Genomic DNA, 20033 nt, shown 5'->3' with positions numbered 1-20033 from the left:
TTACAGAAATTCTAGCAGAGAGTTTCCAGCAGAAATCCACCCAGAGATGGCCTTATAGTTAAGACCCCAACCAATTTGGAGCAGCATGTACAGTACCCCTGCTGCCCAAGGGCAGAATCCCTCCAGAGCCTTCCTCCTGTGTCTCCCATACAGAGTCAGTTATGAAATATTACAGCCTGAAATCCAATATTACAATAACATGGAATAAGTCGTATTCAAAACCCGGACTTCCGGGTAGGACGGTGAGCAGAATGGTCGCACGAGTTGTGAGCTCCCTTAAGCCAACTCATTAAACTCAGCAAAAAACTCAAAGGAAAAAAAAGAAGAAGAACCAAAGATTTTTGATAATGAGCGGAAGTTCTAAGAAGAAAAAGAATAATACAAACCCGGACAAACGAGGTAAAGAAATAAACCAAGGGATTAACGAAGAGAGCATGTTGCTAACACCTGAAGCTAACAAGCTCTACATAGCCTCAATTCAATCTGGTTTAGATGGCATCAGCAAGCAAATTCAAGCATTGCGAAACTAAATGAAGACGGGCCTGAAAACGTCAAAACCCAAGCCAGCAGTGAGGTGGCATTGTGTGGTGCCATTCTCCCATGTGAGATCTGGACTTTGAAGAGTTAAATGTAATGAGATACTGGAGCTATTAACAGCTTAGAGAGATCTCCAACATCTGCTCCCAGCAGAGCAGTACCAGTTGTCCACCTCCCTCTGTCCCCACTCTCCCCTCTGTTCCTATGTGCTCACACATACACACACATATACACGCGCAACATACGCGCATGAAATGCACATACCACACACAGTCTCACATATAAATACGTATATGCATAGAGAAGCACAGGTATCCACAGAGGACATGTAACATACGCACAGACTATATATACAGTATATAGACACACACACATATTCACATAATACGCACACCAGACACATACCACCACACACATACACATGCAATATACAGTACACACATGAAGACACTCAAACACACATACCCATGCATACTCATGCACACATAACCCCGAGAGGCACACACAGAATCTCACTCACACACACACACACACACACACACACACACACACACACACACACACACACACACACACCTGTCACCAGCACTCCAAACACAGCAAGCAGGACTGGAGTGTCTCCCTGACAGTAGCTTTTAGCGGTTTTAGCGTGCATGAAGATCGACCACTGATAAAGATTTTCTGTGCTGCGTTACAGACAAATTAAACCTAGATTGACTTGTCAAAGCTTTTAGCTGTTTTTGCGTCTGTTCACCAGTTTGCCTTATCTCTTTCTCACCAACCCCACAATGTGGAAAGGTGTTTCACCAATGACTAGCCTACCAATTATGTCCATAGACTAGAGACGTTTTGGTCTTAATTGAGGCTTTATTAGCTTGGCCGTAGTCTGCATTCACACTAGTGGCGACAAAAGGTACAAAACAACTAAGCGTGACCAGCTACATTGCTGCAGTGTCGCTGTTGAAGTGTTGCTCAAGCTAGAACGTGTAAATGAAAAGGGTAGGGTTAAATAGCACAGGGAACTGGCTAGGGCCAAGAATTAGTTTTTCTTCCATTTATAGAACAGAGCAGGAATTGTAGGGAAAGCGATGCAGAGTGGAAATGGTGAAACAAAAACATACATTTGATTGACACTTCACTGCGTCATTGGCATGCTGAAAAAAAGTTTAACCCATCTCAACCCGTCACGCAGCCCGTCATTCAACGGCAAGTGTCGGGCATCAGCAGCTTCATGTCGCTGATTTTAATTGAACATTTCTTGTAGCCTGTCGCTTTGTAGCTGCTAGTGTGATCGCAGAATTTGTTTTCTTTATAATGTACGGATTAATTTATCTAAGCACTTAAAAAAAACGGCACAGCGGAAGAAAGAGATGACAAACTTAACAGCTTACATGTCTATCTATAAAACTGTCATTACGATTCGTCACAAAGTCTGTTATATGTTATAGACTTGGGTTGAACTGATTGTACTTTGTGCGTTGTCTAATAATGTACTCTACCCTGAAAATTATTATATGTAGTTACAAACATCCAATGTACTTGGACAAAAACATTATTCCTGCCCTGATAGAGATGTTTGGCAGTGATCAAGCTCTTATTAAGTTGTTGCTCCCTGCATTATTCACCCCCACATGATTACTGCCACCTGCCCACCCCCTCGTCCATTTCAAATGTCCCCATTAGCCATTCACCATGAAGCCCCTGTTGGCCTTGGCAGAGGTGAAGAAAGAGGTGACCTTCTATAGACCTAGACTTCTATGTGTTGAACAGAATGGGGGTGGGTGTGCTGGTTTTGGCCTATGACACCATGGCCCCTCGGTCCAGGGTCGGTCAGGGTCAGCCGCTGGACCCAGTGCCCATCCAACCCCCCCCCCCCCCCCCCCCCCGGCCGCAAATAATGTTGATGTTAACAAGTGGTTTAATCTTGAATTGAGTAAGTTGTATTGGGTAGTGTTTGTCTAAAGGCTTTGGGGTGTATTATGATTTTTCCTTGCTTCTCATGTAGTTTGACAGTGTTTCTGACATAGTAAAGACTTCTCAATGACCCGTCCCCAGTAGAATAATGTAGTACACTGACTACACTTCAAGGTAATGTCACTAGAAACAGAATGAAAAGGAAATGCATACCATTTTGATAATCATGCTAAATGACTCGTCAAGATGGATCTTCTATCTATGACATGAACTAGCGTGTGTGTGTGTGTGTGTGTGTGTGTGTGTGTGTGTGTGTGTGTGTGTGTGTGTGTGTGTGTGTGTGTGTGTGTGTGTGTGTGTGTGTGTGTGTGTGTGTGTGTGTGTGTGTGTGTGTGTGTGTGTGTGTGTGTGTGTGTGTGTGTGTGTGTGTGTTAATACGTTTCTGGGGTCATAAGTTGGTGCTATACCCAGCCTCTTGTGTCACAGCCTCCTGTAGACCATCACACAACCCTTCCCCCATCACCCCATCTCCCCCTATGAGATGGCTGTGATGAGTTCATCTAGTGGGGTTAGGGAGGGGAGGAACCGTCCTGTGCCCTGACAGGCTGACAATGGCCTTCTAAAGTCTCTATTCCTCCAGCAGAGCCCACAAGGTGCAGGACCCTCCCCTCCTGTCTCCTGTCTCCTGCAGGCGTACATATTGAAAAGTGCCGTTGAATGACAAGATCATTTTTAGACTGACAGCCGTAGTTAATTTCAGATGAATAGATGTGACTGAGTGTCGTCTTTAGAGGTTTGACGTGTGAGAAGATGATCTTGTCACTTATCTGAGGAACTGTGTGTGTGTGTGTGTGTGGGGGGGGGGGGCTGGTAGTGTGCACACTTCGACTTTCTTACATCTGATCTGACAAGATGATTTTATTCTAGTCTTCTCTGTAAAAGGTGCGAGACCCCCGTCCCATATGCTATCACTGTATGCTAAAATTGCTAAATGCATAGGGTGTATTTACATATGTTGCGTACAGTATGTTTGTCCACATGCATGCACACTTTCATGGCTTCATAGTTCATATACCTGACTTCCTGGCTGAGTGACTGTCTGATATGTGCAGATCAGTGCGGTAGAGATTGTGTACCTGTAGTCTAGCCAGTCTGTCATTTAGTAAAGTGCTCAGAAGTGTGGAAAGTACAGTGTTAAAGAACATTAACACTCATTACTTGTCTGAAAAGAAACTCCTTTGTATTTGACTGAATAGGCTGACAATACATCATGTTCCCTCATGTCAGTCCAATCTATAACAAGTCCTGTTCAGTCATGCTACTTTTTATGAAGAAAATACATTGAAATGCATAACAGTTCACTTGTTTCTTTTCCTGTTTTATTTGATTAAAACTGTTGCAATAGCTCATAAAAGGATCATCATTAGTTTTGACTCAATACTGCTTTGTTCAAAAGACCGTTTGTCGTTGAGTCTTATCAGTGTAAGGAAGATCACTACACTAGCTTTCATACAGACGATATAGGTTGAAATCTATTTATCTTCAGAAACAATCAGAACATCAGACATTTGGAAATACCAAAGAAACCTTGTCAATATAGAAGAGACAGAAGGGATACATGTTACCAGTACCACGCACTGAATTTAAATTAATATTCATCTTCACAAATTTTGTCACACCATAAACACTGGATGACGTTTTGAAACTCAGTTCTACCCCCTCAGGCCCCATAATACGTCTAATTAAAATTAATTGAGACAAAACACACTTGTTGATTATACATACGACTGGATGAATAGTATGATTGCTAATTTGTAAAGGAAAAGAGAGAAAAGAAGCAAATGACATTCCAGCAGGGATGTGGGAGACGTCTCGGACATCAACGCCGGGCCATGGAGCCTATTCCATTATTGAGCGGCAGAGCCTAAAGGTCAGAGTTCAACTCTCTATTGAGCCATCAGCGGGAGGAGGAGAGGGATGGGCGTGTCGCCGGCCTATTGAGCCCTCTGAATCCTTGACAGCCAGAGCCAGCGCTGTTGTGTGTTGGTGCCATATGGCGGAAGGGGTTTTATTGTGGACATGCTAAACTCTGGCGGCAAAAGTGAGACAAAAGTTGACAATGTAATTATTGTGCGCCTCGTTTTCTCCCGTCCGAGGGCCTGCTGGTTGGAACGCTCTGTGCCTGCTGGTTGGAACGCTCTGTTGATCAGCAAGTTTGAGCTTGGAAACAAGTTTTTCTAATCCGTATTTTGACATGCTTCCAAGGCAAACCTCTTAAAACTGGCACCAGACTGTTACTTTTTAAGATTTTAAGCTTTTTAAATCCTTTTTTTGTGCTGATTTAAACAACAGCGCCAATCGTGAGCCACCATATAGCGGATACCTTGCAAGATTATTTCTGGAGTCTGATTAATTTTAGAAGTAGCACAGTCATAACTTTCCTCCCCTGTGTCTAACCTAAATAGACTGTGGCTATCAAAAGACACAACCTCCCATGTCTTTAATTTCCTATGCATTTCAGCCTGTCATGTTTTTCCTGTGAACAATCATACCCCAGGTTTTATATCATCACTTTCTCTGTTGACACAATTGGCCTGCAAAGCCAAAGTGGGAAATGACAGACTAAACAACAAACTTTGTGGAGCAGTTGCTTTAATGGTCAGCCCACAGGGCCTTTTTTTATCAGCTTCCTCTTTCTCTCTGTCTCTCTGGGCATCGCTCCCTCTCTTTCTCCCTCCTTACCTCTCGTTCCCTGCCTCTGTTCATCTCTCTCTTTGTCTCTTTCTCTCTCTCTTTCTCTCTTTCTCTTGTCTCTCTCTCTCTCTCACTCTCTCTGCGGGTCAAATTAGATGGTAGCAGCGATCCAAGCCACTGGGCCGCTCTGACATAGTCATAAATTCTGGTAACTGGCCCCGTCGGTTCTGACAGGGCTATTTTGCGAGGTGAAGACTGAGGCCTGGGACCATAAAGGGAGCAGCAAGGCTTCCTGTGTTTCTGTGTGACTATACTCCTACACGCTGCTGAAAAAAAGGTCTATGTTAACAAATTCTGCACTCTAGCAATAAGTGCTTCAACTTATTTAGCCATGGAGATCCACATGGCTTCCTGTGTTTGTTTTGTAACACCTACAAGCTACAAAAAGGGTCAAGGTTAGCATGTTATGCAGCATAATGTGGACTGGTTTAAAAGTTGAATGCAGAATAGTGTTGAATGGTTTAAAAGCTGAATGCAGAATAGTGTTGAATGGTTTAAAAGCTGATTTTCTAAACGGATATCAGAAAGGGAGCAGCACAGCTGTGTTTTTGAGGGACGAGCAAGTTGATATATTACAATTTAAAAAATGTTGGGTCAGGTTTCAGTTTAACAAAATTCTTAATGTAGTTTAGACCTTTATTGAGAACTTCATTGAGACAAAGTGGCATTATCTTAAACATTTCTTAATTCTTAAAGCAATGCCTGTTGCAGTTAAGTTCTCGATTCGACTCTGGAATTGGCCTATGTTCTAATCCCACTAGAGCCTTCATGAAACACACCGTGTGTTTAACTCTGAAAGTGTCCAAATCGACCCATAAAGGTCCATTTGGCTACATTTGGACACATTATAAATGGATAAAGTAACAACTGAGGATATTTGACTGTCTTCCCCCGCTAACACTAAACACAGCTTTAATTGACCACATTCACCCAGACATTTCTAGCAGCGTAAATCTCCTCCTGGACATTCCCATGGCTAGTGGTCCTTCATGGAGCTCCTGCGGCCAAAAGCCTTAAAACCTTTAAAGCCTGGTATGACTCCACAGTAAGCTCCTTAATAATTTAATTCTGTTTGGAATCTGGCGTGATTGGACTGGATGGGATTATCACATTGGACCACTAATGCTGTGGGTTCAGCCGGGGTTAGTCAGTGCAACGTGGACATGAAGGCAAGTGGCATGGTCTCAAAATAAGAATAAAAAAAACAACTTGTCAGAGAAGCCTTAACAATAAAATGTAACTCTACAAATGGGTAAATTAACACTGAGGATTTTACTGTGTAGACCTGAGGCTTATAAAAAACAATACAATCTAATCTGGCAGATGAGCTCCGTTTAAAAGCTGATGCGTGAAGCTTAGCCAGCAATCTGAGCGTCTACGTCTATGATGTCGTGTGTTTTTGATAGTGGCTCTCGTTGGAGTAAGAAATAAACACAACTAAACACACTAAACCTGATCCCTTCCACATCCTGAGTTCAGACTGTACTGAGGGAATTAATACTGTACGTTTAACCAATGAAACTAATATTGTACATATAATTGCAGCTGGTACGTTTACCTGCTTAAAACTATATCATGAATAAAACCAATATTAAATATCACAATGACTCTCACTCACGCCTCTACTCATGACAATTTGCAATTTAGGCATTTAACTGACGCTCTTATCCAGAACGAAATAATCACATGAATCGAATGCAGAGAGAACAGTGTAACTAGAAACTAGAAACGGGTAAACAATGAACCTAGATGAACCTAGCATCTGTCTAAACAACATGCGATCCAAATAACAGTACTGTATGTACATTGAAACTGTAGGATGCCAGGTAAACAATGAACCTAGCATCTGTCTAAATGAAAGTTTAGTTTAGTTTTGACTGTGAGTCAAAACTAAGCTGAGCTGTTGTACTTTATGACATAACATGGTACAAGTGGTATCAGACTTTATTATAACAATTTATAATAATTTGACCAGATACTAGTGAAGAGTGGTAGTTTTCAGTTTTTACATGAAAAGCTGCCAGATAATGAAAGCTAAACGACATACTTTTCTGAAGCAGTAAGGTCTTTTTCTGTATTGGTGGTTGTTTGACTTTCGCTAATCACAGCCTTCATAGTTCAGTCGGGTTTTTTCCTCCTCAGCACCACGTCTTTTGGATTCGGTTCCCTCACAGCACTTAACCACAGCACAAGGCATCACTCATCTGCTCATGAGAGCAGCCATTGACTTCAGTTTGACTCTGTGTGCGGGGGGTTACGGAGGGAGAGCGACAGAGAGAGAGAGAGAGAGAGAGGGAGAGGGAGGGAGAGAGAGAGAGTGGGAGAGTGGGAGAGGGAGAGAGAGAGACAGGGGTAGACTGGGTGGAGCCAGGCGGTTACGAGCATGCACACTCACACACACACTCTCAAAAACTCATTTGCCAGCGCTGAGCAGCCTGGTCTGTGTTACCATGCAACAGCAAAAAAAGCACACACAGGCATAATATTTACCCTGTTACACTATTTTCCACACATGCCTCCAAGTAGAGGGAGAGTTACAGAGAGTAAGACATAGGAGAGAGAGAGAGAAACGGGGGAGGGGGCAGAGCGTGCACGTTCGTCTTTCCCCACAATGACATACATTATATGAATGACTGGTTGCTGATCTGAAACACGCAGGGTTAAACGTTTGTGAAAAGACTTTACTTGACACATACGTGTATGTACACACACACACACACACACACACACACACACACACACGCATCTCTTAGTCGGCACGTTTTCCTACGCAGGTGATGTTAAGTGTTCCACCAACACCGAAATGCCTTGCTGACATCACCTGGGCCCATCCTCTCTCTCTCTCTCTTTAGCAAAGACTGACCTTTCTCTGCAGAGTTCAGCTGCGTAGAGCTCTTCTCACCACAGCAGGTAGTACGGTGGCAGGCAGTGGGTTTCGTGTTTCCACTTAACTGCTGAGATGTTCTCCTCCCTCGGCCCGTGGAGACTCTGGTGTCTGGTGATGCGTGGCGAAGGACTCTATTCTCATCCACAAGTGATACTGTCATGTCGGTATTTGTCTGCTCTTAACACATGACAACTCGCACCTGGTTGAGATTTTTGCCATGAGAAGTGAAGCCCTCTCTCGTTACTTGTGTTTGGGTCGACGGCCTAAAAGGACCTAAAAGGGTCCATGTTGGTTGCATTTTGTGCACTCCTGGAGTTGGAAATGGATAAATGAACTCTAAGAATTTAATAGTGCAGCCAGCCAGGCCAGAGAAAACACTTTTGAGGAAGAGCACGTAACCTCCTTTTTAAGTCTGATTCTTTCGGGTCTTGTTTTATTTAGGCTAATTGATTGTTCTGATGTCGAGTTTGTCGTGTTCTGTTTTCAATGTGGGTTATTCACTGAAGCAAATTGGTAACAGTAATCTAATTCTGTCTCTCTCCCCCTTCCCTCTCTTTTCTCTCACTCAACACTTCCATCCCATACCTTCTCTTTTCTTCTCCTCTCGTCTCTGTTCTCTTCTTTACTCTCCCTCCTCCTGCTTCTCTCTCTCTCTCTTCTCCCCCTGCCTTTCTCCTCCATTCTCCCCCAGTTGAGACACCAGCAGTGGAGTCTTGTGATGGAGAGCGCTGTTCCTTCAGACAGGGGGAACTACACATGTGTGGTGCAGAACAAGTATGGGACTATCACCCACACCTACCAGCTGGATGTTCTGGGTAAGGACCATGATATAAACACACAACACATCAGTAAGTTCAGCATTATAATTGAACAAACGTTAAGAGATGTTTGCAATCGATCAAGACTGGAGCAGAATGGTCAAACATGGGCACATTATGCGTTTAATTGTCAAAATGGAGTGGGTGTGTTTTTGCCAACGACTTTTCCAAAGATTTGATCTTAATTTTGGATGTTATGCCAGAAGGCAAGTTAGTGATCTCGCTGCCTCTCTCCATTTTGTTCTTTGAACTACTATGCCAGGAACAACTACAGTATCAACTTGCAAATAGTTCTTGTGACTACATATTCTTGGCAGGGACGTAGTGTTAAGCATTTGAATCTAATCAAATTTAGTATTTCGAATGTTCTGTTACATTTCATTAATCCACATAACTACAGTACATGACCATACGCTAATCTAGGCTACCCCTTCTCCTGCTTCCTTCCCCCAATCCGCGCTCTCCTCCAATCAGAGCGCTCCCCTCACAGGCCCATCCTCCAGGCCGGCCTGCCGGCCAATCAGACGGTAGTGTTGGGCAGCGACGTGGAGTTCCACTGTAAGGTGTACAGTGACGCTCAGCCTCACATCCAGTGGCTCAAACACATTGAGGTGAATGGCAGTCGCTACGGCCCAGACGGCGTGCCCTACGTCAACATCCTTAAGGTGGGTCTGAGGTTCCACAGGGATGCCCACTGCTTTCTTTAGCCTGATTTATACTTGGTTACACACAGGTGTTGTGTAAGTATAAATCAGGCATTACTGTGTCAGGGCTTAACCCAACCTGAAGTTTCCCATGTGTCGCCTTAAATTTTAGAGTTTAGCGACGATCAGCTAAAAATATCAAAGATTGGTGAATTGAGGTGTAAAATGGCCTTGAAAAACATGGCAAGGTCTTGAAGAACCTTTAACGTTTGAATGAGCTGTGAAGGATTTAACTTAAATAGCAGTAGTAATAGTTGATCTTTGAGAGTATAAGGGTCACAGAGTTCAACCTTGAAGCGCCTTTCTTGGGTGGGTCTCTCCTTGAGAATAGAATTTGACATGTCAATGGGACAGATATCACATAGTCTTAGAATGAGAGGTTCGCTCCTTTAAAAAGAGAGAGAGAGAGAGAGAGAGAGAGAGAGAGAGAGAGGGTTGGTTTAGGATTAACTAACACTCCAGATTGCTACGTAGGTCTTGTGCTCTCCCCCCAGAGGCCACGTTGATGTTGTAGACTAAACCCATGAGTGAAGGAATGAGTAGAAAGCATTCCTCTCAGGGGACACCACCCTAACCCAAGAGAGAGATGTGTTAAAAGAGAGGAAAGCAGAAAGAAAGAAACAAAACGCCACTTTTTATTTGAGGCTACAGAAGAAGACTCCCATTGCAAAAAAAAATCAAGAAGGTCTCACTTTCTCATTTAGTCTCTCAATCTTCTTCTTTTTTTGCTCTCTCTCTCTCTCTCTCTCTCTCTCGTGAAGGAATAAAACAAACATCTGGTTTGGACTAAGTTAACTGCTGTGGTGGCGGCATATAGGGAGAGAGAGAGAGACGGGCGCTGTTAACCACCGGGCTCGCAGTCATTCTCCGTCAGATGTGCTGCGTCGCGTGGTTTGTGGGGGAGGAGTGAGAGAGAGAAAGAGAGAAACGAGGAGAAGAGGCGCCCAAAAACAGCTATGACGGAAAAAATGAGTGGGGGAACACAGGGAAGGGCAAAGTCAGCAGGGAGAGAGAGATGGAGAGAGAGAGGGAGAGAGAGATGGAGGGAGTGAATGACAAGAACGAGTGGGAGGGAGATGGACAGAGAAATAGGTGAGAGACAGATGGAGAGAGATGAATAGAGAGTAAAATAGAGAAAGATGGCAAGATGGAGCTGTAGAGAGTGAGGGTAGGAGACAGAGACAGAAAGAGACAAGGAAGACAGATGCAAGCGGAGAGGGAGGAAGACAGGCAGCGAGAGAGAGAGAGAGACGGGAGATGAAACGGAGGAAGAGGCAGAAAGTAAGACAGAAAGGGAGACAGGCGACAGAAAGAAAGAGACAAGCGAGAGAGAGGGAGAGAGGGGGGGAGCGTCGGGTGCCCAGACCACGGCTCCACACTCTATTTCAGACTACCACATAATTGAAACAGTATTTACTGGGATCTGGAATCTGCACATGTGCTGTTTTTTTATATTCTCTCTGCCCCACCACAGTTCATTCTGACTGCTATGTGACATCTCGTGTGTGGCATATAGGAGCTAAGTGTGTCTGTGTGCGGCGCGCATGCGCACGCAGGCAAATGTGTGTGTTTATGCATTTTATCTGAAGTTTTTGTTCTGTGTGTGTGTGTGTGTGTGTGTTTTCAATGTACAGTACATGTACTGTGTGTGTGTGTGGGATGTACAGTATATGTGTCTTGCATGAGTGCGTGTGAGAGGGGAATGTAAGGGAGAGCAGGGAGACTGGGGGAGTGGAGAATGTCACAGAGGATGTTTTTACCAAACGTCTGAATAGGCCTTTTTTTGATGAATGGAAAAGACTTAGTTATGATTGACGCACCCTGAGTGGGGGGCCTAGATCTCACGTCTGGCTTCAAGAGACGCCTGGAGACGAGCCAGAGATTTCTAATTAAGCGACCATAAAACATGATATGTTTTCTCCTTATGTGATTTGCCTATTTAATTATTTATCAGCTATACTGTATGTGTGTGCTTTTCTCTCACTTTGACTGTGTGTGTGTGTGTGTGTGTGTGTGTGTGTGTGTGTGTGTGTGTGTGTGTGTGTGTGTGTGTGTATGTGTGTGTGTGTGTGTGTGTGTGTGTGTGTGTTTGTGTGTGTTTTTGGAAAGCCTCTAATCTAACAACAGACACTGGTAGATGATACACTCTTTACTGTGTATGCAATGTATGGCAGGGTGTGTTTTCACTGTATGTGCTTTTGCAGGACTGACTTACTAATGGCTTTAATCTTCTAATAGCGAGAGTTGTTTCTGTGAGCATATGTAGAATGTGTGTGTATGTCTTCTCACAGCATTTTTCACAGCAAGTATTGTGTTTAATCTACCAATATATATATTATAATTATACTGTGCATGTGCAATGTGTCTGACATTTATGTTGTGTTGATGCTCAAGTTCAAAGCTATTTTGTTGCATCATGCATATGTGACCTATGTGAATGCAATATCTCATATTTTTTGCAGAGCTGAAAAACTGTAATGTAATTAACCCAAAAAGTGAAATCCTCAGTATTCATTTATCAATTTATAACTCTTGAGAGTGTACGAAATCTACAAATGTTAAATTTGTACACTTGCAGAGTTAACACTTACATCTTACAGTGTACCTGTACCAATAGATGCTGCCTTACTGTGCATTTCACTGTTCCTCCTTACAGAGTCTTGTGAGTGAGAGCACAGAGGCCCATGATAAACTAGCACTGTCCAACGTGACACAGAGAGATGCCGGGAAATACTGGTGTCGGGCCTCTAACTTTGTAGGCAAGTCGGAAAACGCTTTCTGGCTTAAGATACACAAACCAGGTAAAACTCCTGCAGCCCGAAACAAAAGCCCTTTGCTTTTGTACCGGGCCTTCCAGCAGCTATAATAAGATTCCTGTGGTGTTTCTTGGCTCAGTGTTGGTCTCCTGGGTGCGGGTCTGATGAGCTGGCTGTCTTGTTGGCTAATAGGATCTTTAAGTACTAAGCTCTTTTGAACACCTGAACAGTGTTGTCGGTGTGTGTAGTCGGGGGAAAAAATGCCTCCCTCACACAGTTACGGGGGCATTTGTACACTTTCAGGGTTAAATTAACACTCTGAATTTTGCTACGCTCTTACCTAAAACATTTTATTGAAAATTCGTAGTTGTGTGACCAAAATGTTTTGACAGAAAATGTTTTAATTGCAAGTTGTAAGTCAGTGTGCCGCAGTTCTTCTCTCGTGGTTTGTAGGCGGGTTAATGATGAGAGACAAGTTCCCTGTGGGTTTCCTCTACAAGGAGCTGAGGTATAAAAGATTGGCCCACACTCTCATCCATTTAAAGCCGCCACGTTCTGCTTCATCTTCTGTCCCGATCAATAACAAAACACAATATCACAGCCCTAATTACAGCTAGGACCTCTATACAACTTCAAATACCCGTTTTTTGTTTGCCCCCCCTGTCCCCTTCAGCGCGCGCGCGCGCACACACACACACACACACACACACACACACACACACACACACACACACACACACACACACACACACACACACACACACACACACACACACACACACACACACGTAGAGTCAAAGACCCTTATTGATTTCTCTGAGAGTGCATCCTTCAGTTGTATTAATGTTCTTTTATATGAAAGCGTGCAGCAGAGCACGGCTCTTTGATTCATGACTCTGCCTGGATGTCACTGTTCATTACTAAGGCCCTGGGAACAAGATTCTAATGGCTGCACACACACACACACACACACACACACACACACACACACACACACACACACACACACACACACACACCCCTCTACCCTCCATCACACCACATCAGACACCAAGTTTGAAACCGACTCCCCGCTGGTCATTGCTCCATATAGTTGACTATTAGTCAAAAGGCCGTAGCCGCAGCTGTTGTGGTGGGTAATGCTCTTCTATACAGATGAGCCCACCTCAGCGCTGCAGTCTGCATCACCAACTTCATTAATCTGAAGTTCGGTGTGGGGGAAATTGGTGAGGGAGACCGCTTGCTGTGCCAGGTGTATTGTCAAAGCATCTCATTGATTCAATTTGAGCTCTCAGGTAATCTAGCTGCATCGGCAAGTCAATAAGTCACGTCAAAGTCGAGCTTGCACCTCACAGCTGAGCTATGCCTGATTTGTACTTGGTTGCGTGCAGGTGTCACGCACCGAAAGTAGACAATCTACAGGCTCACAACACGTCACAGGCGCTTGTAGAGACGCTATTTTTAGTATAAATCAGGCTTAAGTTTGAATTAGTAAGGGTGCTTTTGTGATGCAGTGAAATTGTAGCATTGTCTGCCTTTCCAAGTCAAATTGAAACTTGAAAACGTGAAGTTAGACAGCTGAGTTACTTTGTGATTGTTTGTTTTTTATGCTTCTATGCTTTCACAGCTAAAAGTGGGTGGGGGGTGCTGTGTTGCTTGGGTGCCTGTTGTTTCCAGGTGGTGGTGATAGGACCGTTGCTGTGGCACCAGACGAGGGGGAGAAGAAGCCCCTCTTCCTCCTCTAAAACCCTCCTCCAGCCTGCCTACTCCAACGCCTCATCCTCTGGATGTCTCTCTGTCTTTTTCCTCCCTCCAGGGTGTGTTTGTTTGGTGCTGGCATTTCCTCCTAAGGAGCTTTGGGTTCATGAAATCTCCCCTTCTCTCTCCTCTCTCTGTTTTTCCTTTTACCCTCATCCTCTGCAGACAACCGGTATAAACGCTACGGATAAGGAGCTAGAGATTCTCTTCTTAGCCAATGTGTCTTTTGAGGATGCAGGAGAGTATACTTGTCTAGCGGGGAACTCTATCGGCTATACTCACCACTCTGCTTGGCTCACGGTGTTGCCAGGTATATTTTCTGGTGTTACTTCCCCTCTTCATGGGTTTCTGGTCTTGGTGTGTTTTTTGTGTTCCTTCAATGCTGATTGCTTACAGTGGCAGCCATTAAAAAAAGTCCCCACTTCCTGCATCTAAGCTCAAATTAGCCTCATCTGACACTAGCATCTTGCACATTCTGTCAGCTAAAGAGTGAACGGATTTGGAATTTTCCAAACAATTCCTGTGGTGCTGCAGCAGTAATGCAGTACTGTGCTATCTGCAGCATGCACTGTATGCAGTAAAAGTGGGGCTTTTATAATGCCTACACCTGTAGTATATGAATATGATGAATGTAATATTTCTTTTGCTGATGTCATGCTTTACTCAGTAGCACAATAATCAACTTCGTACTCGCACACCACCTGCTTTGTAATCACCGTACCGCACACACAACGTCTACTTGTTAACACGTGTAAACTGCATTACATCCATCTCATTGCCCTTGTCTCAACGGGAGAATAGACATGCATAAACCTCTGTGAGGAACACGCGCTCGTTTCCTTCTTCCTTCTTTCATTTTTATTATTTATTTTCTAAATCATCTGTTGTGGTGTCCCCAGGCTACAAAGCAATTTAAAGACATTTCTGGGCTCCGTGTACAACACAGTAATTACCTCCCAGGGGAGCGGTACATCACAGGTGCAATTACCTGCCTGAAGATTCAGGAATAGATGACAGTTACACCATCTTTTTCTACTCTTGCCTTGTCGCCGACAACCCAAATGGGACCATTGTAGTTTGGGAGGCAAGTTCATTGAGCGTTGATTTATTTATATTTTTTACCCAAACGAACAAATGATTTATCGATGTTGATTCATTAGGACGGTTCGCACCAGCGGCTGGAGAACTCCCAAAATCCACTGGGTTGAAATGTGCTACTGAGCAAAGCCATGTTTTATGGGTTTAATTAAGAATGATCTGTTTGTTTACGAATTTCCGAGGGTAATTATCACATAGATAAAACAAAATAGAAGTGTTGTTAGAAGTGTTGCTGCAATACAATGTGGGATAATGACAAATTGTATTAATTTGTGCTGTCCTGCGACCAAGTCCCACCCCGGAAATAGCCGATCTAGAAGGTCAGAACGCGCCCCATCCGCGATGCGATGTGAGCTTCTAGATCGACCATTTTCGGAAAGCAACTTTGTCGTATTAAGTCGCACAGCATTAGTTATGTAGACAAAACAGACCAAATGTCTTTATTTACTAAGCAGTGGCTTGCATTTGTGTTTGTGCACCTCCCTTCCTCCCCATAGCTGTGGATCTAGACAAGGAGGACGACTATGCAGACATCCTGATCTACGTGACAGGCTGCGTGCTCTTCATCCTCACCGTGGTCATCATTGTCCTCTGCCGCATGGGCATGACCAAGCAGAAGACGCTGCCCACGCCGCCTGTACAGAAGCTCTCCAAGTTCCCTCTCAAGAGACAGGTAACAGAAAGTAGATACAAGATTTGCATCATCAAATAATCTCTCTCTCTCTCTCTCTCTCTCTCTCCCTTTTCGTCCCCTCGCTTCCTGTCTTCAGCAAAGAGTGAAACCCTCTAGACTGCAGTTTAGGATTAGCAATTACATTCTTTCCACAAGGACTGTGATATTAGGGCGTCATCTGCAAATTGTGCTGAATCACATTTAGACAAAGTTGATCTTTTTTCCATTGTGAATTTTGGACCGCGTTACCCATGATATCGTGTGGCGCATAGAGCAGGAGCAGGGTAAATTGTCTTTGAATTCAAGACCCTCTTTATTACTTTTGCCACTGCGATCCATCTTCAACTGGTATTTCCCACTAGACAGTAAAATTCAACCAAAAGGAAATGCAAGGATTCCATTTGTACACTCAGAGTACAATTAATACTCTGGATTTTACAGTGTACCACACTGCATATCGTTGCTGTAGGGCAGAAACCTTGTATCTCCATATTTCACCTTTTAATTTTATTTTTTTGTATTAATTCGTCATACAAGTGTGTCACACAAAGGTAGCGAAAATAGCCAATCTACAAGCTCACAACAAGCTCAATAACTTAAAAATAGCCGAATAGGCACAAATTATTTTTCCCATTTCCTGACAACAGTTTTGGACATACAAGGTTTCCACTCGACAGTGACGATATAAGACGCGAGCAGGTGCTGCATCGATCTTTATATGAGATCTGCATGTGGGCATATGTAGCTCTTGTGTTTCTGTTGGTGATGTAGCGTAGCGCGGAGGCTGGAAGGCCTCAGTCCTCCGTGACATGTGTTCACATTTATCTTGGAGCGGATTCAGCCGAGGGGATATTTATGCCCTCCCAACGACTGTCAGTACCAGTGTTAGATTTCACTCTCATCTAACACACACACACACACACACACACACACACACACACACACACGTGTACATACACACACCCTTGTGCGTGCACTTGCATACATGCACACGCATACGGAAACACATGCATGCACGCGCATACAACACACACACACACTTGCACTCCTCAACTGTTTTGGGAAAAATCTTAAAACGCAGCAGCTGCGTCTCCCAGTGAAGTGGCCTTTCAAGCCCCGGATTATACTCCGCCGTATGACAGCGTCTTGCGCCAAAAATAGCAGATCTACAAACACACAAAGTGTTCGAGATGGGACACATTGTGTGCTTGTCGATCTACCATTTCTGGTGCGTGACACGGTGCGCGAGGAAATGTAAATCTTGACTCTCACAGAGTCCCACCCTTCTAATGCTGAGACACATTCTGTATACTGTACACAGCACGCCATCGCTCTGTGTGTGTGTATGTGTGTGTTTACATATGTGTGAGAGAGAGGGAGCGGGGGTGTTGTGTGTGTGTGTGTGTGTTTGCACGAGCACATGTTCCACCGCTCCAGCTTCATAATTAAAGGCTTTCCCTCTGAAATGATATATATGCGTCCCCATTTTTAGAAAAGATTGTTACTTGGAATCCAGCGCTCTGTAGTTCAAGAATACAGGCGAGTCTGTATTCTCTCAGCAGGAAAAGGTCTTATAATAGAGCCTTAAAAAAACCTGCCATGTGTTCCTCTTTCATGTTTTTCTGAGTTTTTCTTTTGTGTCAGGGAGTGTTTGTATAAAGAAGAAACTTGTTTTTTCAAGACATCTCACATCTCTCAAAACTCTTTGCTTGCAAACATGAGAATCTTTTCCATCTTTATGCTGTGGGCTTTTATGGCAGTCAGTTCAAGAGGGACCTTATAGTGTGTGTGCGAGCGTGCGCGAGAGGGATCTTTCCTTCATTTTTCGCAACACTAATCTCCCGGTTGTCTTTGTCCTTTTTCATAACTCAGGGTAAATCTCCTAGAAAATCTTGTGGTATGCCCCATCTGATATTACTCTCATTCCTCTCAAATTGTCAGTCGGGTTCGACGGCCGTGGTGATTTGCTTTGTTTCACAACCCTTTTCTTCGTTGAGTTTTCATTCCGCCCCCACCCTCCCTTCCCTCTTTTTCACTTTCTCTCCTGCTGAGGAGCTGATGAGGAGGAGGTGTCGAAGGGGGATGTCTTGGTAGGTGGACTGTGGACATGTTTCTTCCAAGAGAGAGACGAGCTCCCCTCACACACATGCTCTTCCAGAGATAAATGAGCACTGTGGATGGACACACAAACAGATACACACACCTTGGCAGGTCTATGACATAAACACATTCATCAATAAAAGACCCATCTGCCCCTGGACGAGTCAGATGAATGGTGATGGAGTTGCAGAGCCTGCAGGCGGAGTGGCAGCAACACGGCTCTGGCTTTCAGGAAATGGGAGTTCAGCTGATGGATAGAGAAGTCCATCCACCTGTTTAGTGGTCTGCCACCAACTGCAGCATCACCCCCTCACCCTTCATTTGTCTTTGTTACCGCCCTGCATCTTGCTCTTCTCTTCCTGTCCCCCTCCAGCCACCAAAGGCTGGCTAGCCATCTGTAAGGTGTCGGCAGGCAGACAGTTTTTTTCAAAGTGTCTGTAGTACCCTGCGGGGACAGCGACAGGTTATTTAGTGCTGGCGTCATGTCCGATGTATCTTGCTCCCATAATGATTATTAAAATGTGTGCGTTATGGTGCTTTGCTTTCTTTTTTTCTTTTTGGTATTTTTGGGGCTTTTCTTTCTTTATTTCGTACAGTGGAGACTGACCGGAAACAGAGAGAGAGTCAGGGATTGACACACAGCAAAGGTTCACTGGGCCCGGGAATCGAACCTGCTGTCAGGCTGCATCAGAGCCTATACTGTATACTGTATATATACTGCCCCTTAACAACTCGGCCATCTGCCGAGTGGTTTATTTTTTCTTTTCTTTTCTTTCTTGTTGCTTTCTTTTTGTCCAGCAATAAAATCCTCTTGTTTCCATAAGGGAAGAGAAACATTTTCAATGATGTGCGAGAACATGATGTTTACATCATGACTTGTTGAAGTATTGTTCTGAGAGACCTTCACTTGATTCCAGCGCAGATCTTGGATCAGGTTAAAGAGAAAATCACCCTCAGCATTTTATTTAAACTTTTTCAAGATTCAAGTCACGGCTGGATGGTTTGTTAAGACAGGGCATTTTCATAGCGTGCCCCCCGTCTCTGTCTGTCTCTCTCTGTCTCACGCTGTCTCTGTCTGTGATCTCCTTGTAGACACTACCAACTCTCCCTTTTCAGAAACTATAACAACCTTTCTCTTTTTGTACCCAAGCAGGTGTCTCTGGATTCCAACTCCTCCATGAACTCCAACACCCCATTGGTCAGGATTGCCCGCCTGTCATCCAGCGACGGACCAATGCTGGCCAACGTACTTGAGCTGGAACTGCCCTCTGACCCCAAATGGGAGTTCTCCAGAAGCAGGTAAAAAAAACATCTCAAATAAATATGGACATTTGTTAACATTAACAATAAGAAATAACTGCTTTATTATATGCTTAACCAGATCCTAATGTAACCTTTACACAAAACACAATATACAGAATGTCCTGTATTCCTTTTGTTTCAGACTGACCCTGGGTAAGCCTCTGGGGGAAGGCTGTTTTGGTCAGGTGGTGATGGCCGAAGCCATCGGCATCGACAAGGAGAAACCCAACAAGCCGCTGGATGTTGCTGTGAAAATGCTGAAAGGTTTGTGATTATACTGATTTTAGTGGGTATTCTGGGTATTGTAAGCATGCTCTGGGAAATAATACGACATGATCTTGACAACTTCAACTGCAAAAGTCAGGTGATTTCCTGATGGAGGCAGTGGCATTGATATTGTTGTTGTGGATATCTCTCGCTCTCGCTCTCTCTCTCTCTTTCTTTCTTTCTCTCTAACCTCGGCTCCCAGGCTTGCTTTCTGAGAAAGAAAGCCTGGGGAATGTTGAAGCGAAAAGTGGATAGAAGTGGGCAGGGCCGCTAGATTGGAGGGCTGGCCACATGAGACTACTTTCTCTCTGTTCCCCTCCTTCCATCCCTTTGTCCCCTTCAGCATGGTTTCTCTCCTATTTCTGTTTCTCTGATCTCTCTCTCTCTCGCTCTCTCTCTTGCTCTCTCTCTCTCATTATTTCCCTTTCTCTAATCTAAAAAAGTGCTGTTAGTTCTCATTTGTTT

The 20033-nt window shown here is 44.1% G+C and overlaps 1 protein-coding gene across 5 annotated transcripts in view; it reads left to right on the top strand.

Moving 5' to 3' along the window:
* Positions 1 to 20033, top strand: part of fgfr3 (fibroblast growth factor receptor 3) — a 73702-nt gene that overhangs the window by 41012 nt on the left and 12657 nt on the right. For 2 of the 5 annotated variants that reach the window (XM_084043999.1, XM_084043996.1), the window contains exons 6-11: positions 8784 to 8907; positions 9385 to 9575; positions 14294 to 14438; positions 15724 to 15899; positions 19150 to 19298; positions 19444 to 19565. In XM_084043999.1, coding sequence (XP_083900125.1) covers positions 8784 to 8907; positions 9385 to 9575; positions 14294 to 14438; positions 15724 to 15899; positions 19150 to 19298; positions 19444 to 19565 — 907 coding nt within the window. Of the gene's footprint in view, positions 1 to 8783; positions 8908 to 9384; positions 9576 to 12270; positions 12416 to 14293; positions 14439 to 15723; positions 15900 to 19149; positions 19299 to 19443; positions 19566 to 20033 lie in introns of all 5 variants that reach the window. The other 3 variants (XM_084044000.1, XM_084043997.1, XM_084043998.1) reach the window with 2 other exon arrangements.

This window comes from Gymnoscopelus microlampas, assembly GCF_963454915.1.
Source record: "Gymnoscopelus microlampas genome assembly, chromosome: 20".
Classification (NCBI taxonomy): Eukaryota; Metazoa; Chordata; class Actinopteri; order Myctophiformes; family Myctophidae; genus Gymnoscopelus; species Gymnoscopelus microlampas.
This window is presented reverse-complemented; position numbering and strand designations above follow the sequence as displayed.